This window comes from Pan paniscus, chromosome 20, assembly GCF_029289425.2.
Source record: "Pan paniscus chromosome 20, NHGRI_mPanPan1-v2.0_pri, whole genome shotgun sequence".
NCBI classification, from domain to species: domain Eukaryota; kingdom Metazoa; phylum Chordata; class Mammalia; order Primates; family Hominidae; genus Pan; species Pan paniscus.
The window spans coordinates 46,192,113-46,200,352 of record NC_073269.2 but is presented as its reverse complement, the minus strand read 5'-3'; the positions used below and the strand labels follow the sequence as shown (position 1 = coordinate 46,200,352).

Sequence of the window (8,240 nt, the reverse complement as noted above, 5' to 3'; positions counted from 1 at the left end):
TAGGATCAAGCAATCCTCCCACCTTAGCCTCCTGAATGGTGGAGACTACAGGTGCATGCCACCACACTCGGTTTATTTTTATATTTTTTGTAGAGAAAGGGTCTCACTATGTTGCCCAGGCTGGTCTTGACCTTGTGGCCTCAAGTGATCCTCCTGCCTCAGCCTCCCAACTAGCTGGGACTACAAGCGTGCACCACCGTGCCTGGCTAATTTTTGTATTTTTTTGTAGATACAGGGTCTCACTATGTTCGTCTTGAACCAGGCTGGTCTCAAACTCGTGGCCTTAAGCAATCCTCCTGCCTCAGCCTCCCAAAATGCTGGAATTATAAGCTGAGCCACTGCGCCTGGCCTCAGACAGAGAATTTTCACATCTTGGTTTGCAATTGCTGTTTCCTCCTAGGAATCCCGACGTCTCCTCCTCCGAGTCCTTCTCTGTCTCAGGGACCCAGCAGCCCCTTCCACCAACTTTTAGACCCCTCAGGGACCCAGGCATCCTTTTCCCAAAGCTTCCACTTCCTGTGGGTCCCCTGCCCCTGCTTGTTTCTTGTTATCTCTGGCTTTTAGCCAGTCTCCTATTTACTCACCTCATTCTCCTGGTTGACTTTATGTCCCAGTCAACTCTTAGCCTTTATCTTTCCCTCCAGGAACATTTCTTGGGTGGGCATGGGGATTGGTTGGAGCTCCAGGGAGAGAGAAGCCCCCCACCCGCTCTGGCCTCCCAGAGGCCCAGGCTGCTGTGATAAGAGAGGAGGAGCCCCAGGGGCAGCAGCTGCTAGGGTGTTGGTCCAAGAGAGCACCCAGGCTTTGCAGCTGCTGGTCCCAGGGGAGACTCCCCCAGCAAACAATGAGCTCCTGAGTCAGGGAGAAGGCAGGCAGGGCATGGGTCAGGCCAGCCCCTCAGAGGAGCTGACTCCAGCTGAGAAAGCCCAACTTTCAGCTCATTCTTCTGCTCCTTGTGTGCAACCTAGACCTCCACCTCCCATCTCAGGCAAATTCTGGGGTGATGGAGAGGCACAGAGTCCCCTAAACCTGTTCAGCTAGCCCCTGCTAAGAGCAAACCCTCCCTACACACAAAAAAACTCCAAAACCAACAGGTCCTGGCTCTTCCTCAGTCCCCACAGGCTGGGGAGTCCCTGGCCACCTATATCCTGTTTCCAGCACCACTGAGGAGCAGGTGTCTGGGATCAGAAGTAGAATCCGGGTGTCTGTGTGGAACCAGGAAACAGAGGCCATTGTCCCTTCTTCACACACCGCCTCAGTCCCAGTGCCCACCTGCATCCTGGCCTGCGCCCACACCAGAGGAGGCTGCCCCCCAGCTCTACAGTCCTTGAGAATTTTTTTACATCTCTGGGACGTAAAGATGCCCAGAGAGGCTGGTTTTGGTGTTCCCATTTTGCAGATGAGAAACCGCAGACGCCCCGCTGGGCTGTGGTGGAGGTGTTCTGTCCCACTCCACAGCCTCAGACTCCTGCCCATCCCAGACACCTGCCCCTAGTGGTGTCTGGAAGCAGGATGTGGGTGGCTAGGGACTCCCCAGCCTGTGGGGACTGAGAAGGAACCAGGACCCGGATATGGGTCCCTCATTGTTGTTCCTGGCAGGAGCCAAAGGAAGGAATCTAGCCACTAAACCAGCAAATATGACCACATGCCACCTCCCACCCTCACTGCCCACACCCCCACCCCACCCCACCTCCACCCAGGGACCCAGGTGCTCATCTGCCTGCTCCCCAGCTGTCTCCCTCAGGGACCCCACCCTTCCAGGACCAAACTCTCCAGAAGGCTTACAGGGAATGGCCACCAGCTGTCCTCACTCCCTTCTTGGAACCCAGGCATCCAGAATCACCGTCCCTCCTTCTCAGGCCTTCACAGTTTCCCGTTTCATCTGGCCGTGAGGATGGCAGCCTCCTTCAGGAAGTTGGCATCATCTGCCTGGCACGTGGCCCAGGGTGTGGCCCAGAAACTCCACTATATAGCCCTGCCACAGGGCTGGCCCTGCAGCTCCAGGGACCTGCAGGTGAGAAGGGCTGGGGTCCCCTTTGGAAGTGGGACAGCAGGTCCCCTACTCTTGCCCCTGGCTGTAGGCCTCCTCATCCTACCCTAGACCCACAAGACAGCCAACTCTCCACCCCATCCCTGGCTTCTGCCCTCCCCACCCCACCTCCAGACCTGCTGGACAGCCAGCCTCCCCTATACACACACACTGGTCCTTGGATCCATACCCCCTGGCCCAATCTGCCCGACTTCTTTCCCCACCTCAGCCTTCATGGTCCCAGGTGGCCCTTGTCATGAGAGTGGGCCCTTCTGCCCAGGACAGTCTCCAGCAGAGGTGGTGGATCAGCTTTCTATGATCCTTTCTCTTTTCCTACTGCAGCCATGGGTGCCCTATGGAGCTGGTGGATACTCTGGGCTGGAGCAACCCTCCTGTGGGGTAAGTCAGACCAAGACCCTCTCCATGTCCTTGTTCCAATCTGGGGAACTCTGCGTGGGTCCACGCCTTCCATGTGTGCCTCCTCCACATGTCACCCCAGGCTAGCTGAGACAGGAGAGAGGCCCTTAGGCTCTGCGGGGGGATGTGGTAGAATTCACCGATTCTCACCCTTTTCTGGATGGGAGCACAGGTAAAAACCTTAGTCCCCAAACTCAAGTGTGCAAGAACTTTCTTGGTTTTCTGCAACTCAACTAAGGTTTTGACTCTGAGCCTCATTCTGCTAAGTTGATGGAAAATTTCACGAAAGTCATTCTTGGAGGGTGTTGTTCCCACTTCTCCCAGGGATGTGTCCAAAACTAAAATTTTGGATAAAGCCAAAGTACTGGGGGGAGGATGGGATATGAGGGCCCTCTCGTCACCAGTCAGCATCCATCTAGGTTACTTTTGAAATGTCCATTGTTCCTGATCCCCTGGCCCCCTGGGATATCCTTCAAAGCCCCCTTTATATGGAAGGTGGTCATTCCATAGCCCCCACACTCTCTTCAAGATTCCTTAGATCTCTCTCTCTCTCCTCAGCCCCAGGGACGCTCTTCCTAGTTGGGGGTGGTCAGAAGCCCCCACTGCCATCTATTTCTAAGAGACAATTCATCCACCCTTCCGTAATCCCCTTCTTCTCTTTATCCCCTTTTCACAAACCCCCAAGTCCCATTATTATTATTATTATTATTATTATTATTATTATTTGAGATGGAGTTTCACTCTTGTTGCCTAGACTGGAGTGCAATGGTGTGATCTCAGCTAATTGCAACCTCCACCTCCTGGGTTCAAGCGATTCTCCTGCCTCAGCCTCCCTAGTAGCTGGGATTACAGGTGCCCCATGCCACCATGTCCGGCTAATTTTGCATTTTTAGTAGAGATGGAATTTCACCACGTTGGTCAGTCTGCTCATGAACTCCTAACCTCAAGTGATCCACCCGCATTGGCCTCCCAAAGTGCTGGGATTACAGGCAAGAGCCACCGCGCCTGGCCCCCACAAGTCCTATTAAGACAAAAACCAGCTGGGTACAGTTAGTTGGTCCCGTCTGTAATCCCAGCACTTCGGGAGGCTGATGCAGGAGGATCACTTGAGCCCAGGAGTTCAAGACCAGCTTGGGCAACAAAGTGAGACCCTGCCTCTAGAAAAAAATTAAAAAATGAGCCAGGCACACAGTGCGTGCCTGTGGTCCCAGCTATACCAGAAGCTGAGACAGGAGGATCCCTTGAGCCCAGGAGGTTGAGGCTGCAGTGTGTTGTGTTTAAGCCACTGCACTCCAGTTTGTAAAAAGATGGAAATCATACACTGGCAGCAGAGTACATCCATCTTGAGCCCCAAAGTGCTTAAAACAATTGTGGGTTGGAGATTTCACATGAAAATTCAGATAGCCACATTTTCTTTAAAAACAGAAAGAACAGCCAGGCATGGTGGCTTACGCCTGTAATCCCAGCACTTTGGGAGACCAAGGCAGGTGGATCACCTGAGGTCAGGAATTTGAGACCAGCCTGGCCAACAGGGTGAAACCTCGTCTCTACTAAAAATACAGAAATTAGCTGGGCGTGGAAACCGGGAGGCAGAGGTTGCAGTGACCCAGGATCGCGCCACTGCACTCCAGCCTGGGTGACAGAGTGAGACTCCATCTCAAAAGAAAAAAAAAAAAAGAAAAAATACGAAAGTTAACTGTGCGTGGTGGCACACACCTGTATAGTCCCAGTACTCGGGAGGCTGAGGCGGTAGAATCACTCGAACCTGAGAGGCAGAGGTTATGGTGAGCCGAGATCGTGCCACTGCACTCCAGCCTGGGTGACAGAGCGAGACTCCATCTCAGAAGAAAAAAAAAAAGAAAAACAGGAAGGTCTTACAATTTTAAAAAGCTCACATTCTTTCATTATAACAGGTGAAAGCTAGTACCAACAATCCACTTTATTTTTTTTTACTAGTTTATATATTTTTAAAATTTTTAATTTTTATGGGTTTGCATTTATGGGGTACCTGTGATATTTTGATACAGGCATACAGTGTGTAATGATAAAATCAGGGTAACTAGGGCATCCCTCACTTCAAGCATTTGTCATTTCTTTGTGTTAGGAACATTCCAATTCCACTCTGTTATTTTAAAATATACCATAAATTATTGTCAACAATAGTCATCCTGTTCTGCTACCAAATACTAGATTTTATCTATTTTATCTAACTGTTTAACTGTATTTTTGTACCCATTAACCATATCTACTTATCCCCCAGTCCCCGCTACCCTTTCCAGCCTGTGGTAATCATCGTAACCATCATTTTACTCTCTATTTCTATGAGTTCATCAGTTAAAAATTTTAAACTCCCATCTATGAGTGAGAACATGTGAAATTTGTCTTTCTATACTGGCTTATTTCACTTAACATCATGTCCTCCAGTTCCATCCATGTTGTTGCAAATGACAGGATCTCATTCCTTTTTTTTTTTTTTTTTTTGAGACCGAGTCTCACTCTGTTGCCCAGGCTGGAGTACAGTGGCGCGATCTTGGCTCACTGCAACCTCCGCCTCCCAGGTTCAAGTGATTCTCGTGCCTCAGCCTCCTGAGTAGCTGGGATTACAGGTACATGCCACCATTCCTGGCTAATTTTTGTATTTTTGGTAGAGATGGGGTTTCACCATGTTGGCCAGGCTGGTCTCGAACTCCTGACCTCAAGTGATCCACCTGCCTTGGCCTCCCAAAGTGCTGGGATTATAGGTGTGAGCCACTGTGCTGGGTGATCTCATTCTTTTTTATGGTGGATAATTCTCCATTGTTTGTATGTACCAAATTTCCTTTATCCACTCATCTGTTGATGGGCACTTAGGTTGATTCCATATCTTGGCTATTAGGAATAGTGCTGCAATAAACATGGGAGAGCAGATGTCTCTTACATATACTGACTTCCTGACTTGGAAGGAAAGGAATTGCTGGATCATACAGTAGTTCTAGTTTTAGTTTTCTGAGAAACCTTCATATTATTATTGATAGTGATTGTACTGATTTACAGTCCCACCAACAGTGTAAGAGGGTTGGCTTTTCTCCGCATGCTCACCAGCATTCATTACTGCCTTTCTTTAGGATAAAAGCCATTTTAACTCGAGTGAGATGATATCTCACTGTGGTTTTGTGTTTCTCTGATGATTAGTGATGTTGAGCATTTTTTGATATACCTGCTGGCCATGTGTATGTCTTCTTTGAGAAATGTCTATTCAGATCTTTTGCCCATTTTAAAATCAGATTAATCTGGGCGTGGTGGCTCACTCCTCTAATCCCAGCACTTTGGGAGGCCGAGGCAGGCGGATCACTTGAGGTCAGGAGTTCGAGACCAACCTGGCCAGCATGAGGAAACCCTGTCTCTACTAAAAGTACAAAAATTAGCCGAGCATGATGGCGCATGCCTGTAATCCCAGCTACTTGGAAGGCTGAGGCAAGAGAATCACTTGAACTCAGGAGGCGGAGGTTGCAGTTAGCTGAGATGGTGCCACTGCAGTCCAGCCTGGGGTGACAGAGCAAGACCCCATCTCAAACACACAAACACACACACACACACACACACACACACACACAAAAATCAGATTATTTGATTTTTTTCCTATTGAGTTGTTTGAGCTCCTTTTATATTCTGGTTATTAATCCCTTGTCAGTACCATCTAGAAATGCTACTGATTTTTGTATGTTGATTTTGTATCCTGCAAATTTAGTGAATTTGTTTATCAGTTCTAATAGCTTTTTGATGGTGTCTTTAGGTTTTTTTAAAATATCAGATTATATCATCTGCAAACAAGGATAATTTGACTTCTTTTTTTTTTTTCCAGTTTGGATGCCTTTATTTCTTTCTCTTGTCTAATTGCTTTAGCTAAGATGGGTTGTATATATTTTCTCTTATTCTGTCAGTTGTGTCTTCACTTTGTGGATTGTTTCCTTTGCTGAGCAGAAGCTTTTTAGGTTGATGTAATCCCATTTGTCCATTTTTCTTTGGTTGCCTGTGCTTTTGATGTATTACTTAATAAATTTTTGCCCAGACTAATGAACTGGAGAGTTTCCCAAATGTCTTCTTGTAGTAGTTTCATAGTCTGAGGTCTTAGATTTAAGTCTTTAATCCATTCTGATTTGGTTTTTGTATGTGGTGAGAGATAGGGGTCTAGTTTCACTCTTCTGCATATGGATATCCAGTTTTCCCAGTACCATTTATCTTCAATAAATGCAATGTATGTTCTTGGGATCTTTGTCAAAAATGAATTCACTGTAGGTGGGTGGATTTGTTTCTGGGTTCTATGTTCTGTTCCACTGGTCCATGTGTTTGTTTTTATGCCAGTACCACACTGTTTTGGTTATTATAGTTTTGTAGTATAATGTGAAGTCAGGTAATGTGATTCCTCCAGTTTTGTTCTTTATGCTCAGGATGGCGTTAGCTATTCTGGGTATTTTGTGTTTCCACATAAATTTTGGGATTAGTCTTCTATTTCTGTGAAGAATGTCACTGGTATTTTTATAGAGATTGCATTGAATCGGTAGATTGCTTTGGTTAGTATGGACATTTTAACAATATTGTGTCTTCCAATCCATGAACATGGAATATCTTTCCGTTTTTTTTGGTGTGTGTCCTCCTCCATTTCTTTCATTACTGTTTTATAGTTTTCATTGTAGAGATCTTTCATTTCTTTCATTTATTCCTAGATGTTTTATTTTATTTGTGGCTATTGTAAATGGGATTACTTTCCTTTTTTTTTTTTTTCAGATTGTTTGCTGTTAGCATATAGAAATGCTACTGATTTTTGTATGTTGATTTTGTATCCTGCAAGTTTAGTGAATTTGTTTATCAGTTCTAATAGCTTCTTGATGAAGTCTTTAGGTTTTCTGGTTTTTTTGTTTTTTGGTTTTTTTTTTTTTTGAGATGGAGTTTTGCTCTTGTTGCCCAGCCTGGAGTGCAATGGTGCCATCTCAGCTCACTACCATCTCTGCCTCCCAGGTTCAAGCGATTCTCCTGCCTCAACCTCCCGAGTAGCTGGGATTACAGGTGTCTGCCACCATGCCAGGCTAATTATTTTTTTGTATTTTTAATAGAGACAGGTTTCACCATGTTGGCCAGGATGGTCTCAATCTCTTGACCTCTTCATCTGTGCAGCTCAGCCTCCCAAAGTGGTGGGATTACAGGCTTGAGCCACTGCACCCAGCCAAAGTTGTTTTTTTTTTGAGACAGAGTCTTGCTCTGTCATCCAGGCTGGAGTGCGGTGGCATGATCTTGGCTCACTGCAACCTCCACCTCCTGGGTTCAAGAGATTCTCTTGCCCCAGCCTCCCGAGTAGCTGGGACTACAGGCATGTGCAACTATACCCAGCTAATGTTTGCTTTTTTTTTTAGTAGAGATTGGGTTTTGCCATGTTGGCCAGGCTGGTCTTGAACTCCTGACCTCAGGTGATCCACCCACCTCGGCCTCCTAAAGTGCTGGGATTATAGGCATGAGCTACCAAGCCCAGCTGTCTTCAGGTTTTTCTAAATATAAGATTATATCATCTGCAAACAAAGATAATTTGAATGCTCTTTTTCCAGTTTGGATGCCCTTTATTTTTTCCTATTGTCTAAGTGGTTTAGCTAGGACTAACAATAATATGTTGAAGAATAGTGGTGAAAGTGGACATCCTTGCTGTGTTCCAGATCTTAGAGCAAAGGCTTTCAGTTTTTCCCCATTCAGTATGATACCAGCTGTGGGTCTGTTGTACATGGATTTCATCATGTTGGGGTGTGTTCCTTCCGTGTCTACTTTCTTG

General features: G+C 46.7%; 1 protein-coding gene across 4 annotated transcripts in view; it reads left to right on the top strand.

Moving 5' to 3' along the window:
• The first annotated feature begins 1,882 nt into the window (after positions 1-1,882).
• The window catches only part of FCGBP (Fc gamma binding protein), a 106,377-nt gene continuing 100,019 nt past the window's right edge, over positions 1,883-8,240 (top strand). For 2 of the 4 annotated variants that reach the window (XM_063600264.1, XM_055103614.2), the window contains exons 1-2: positions 1,883-2,014; positions 2,372-2,428. In XM_063600264.1, the coding sequence (XP_063456334.1) occupies positions 2,374-2,428 (55 nt within the window). In that variant the 5' untranslated portion in view covers positions 1,883-2,014; positions 2,372-2,373. Of the gene's footprint in view, positions 2,015-2,371; positions 2,429-8,240 lie in introns of those variants that run through there. The other 2 variants (XM_055103615.2, XM_063600265.1) reach the window with 1 other exon arrangement.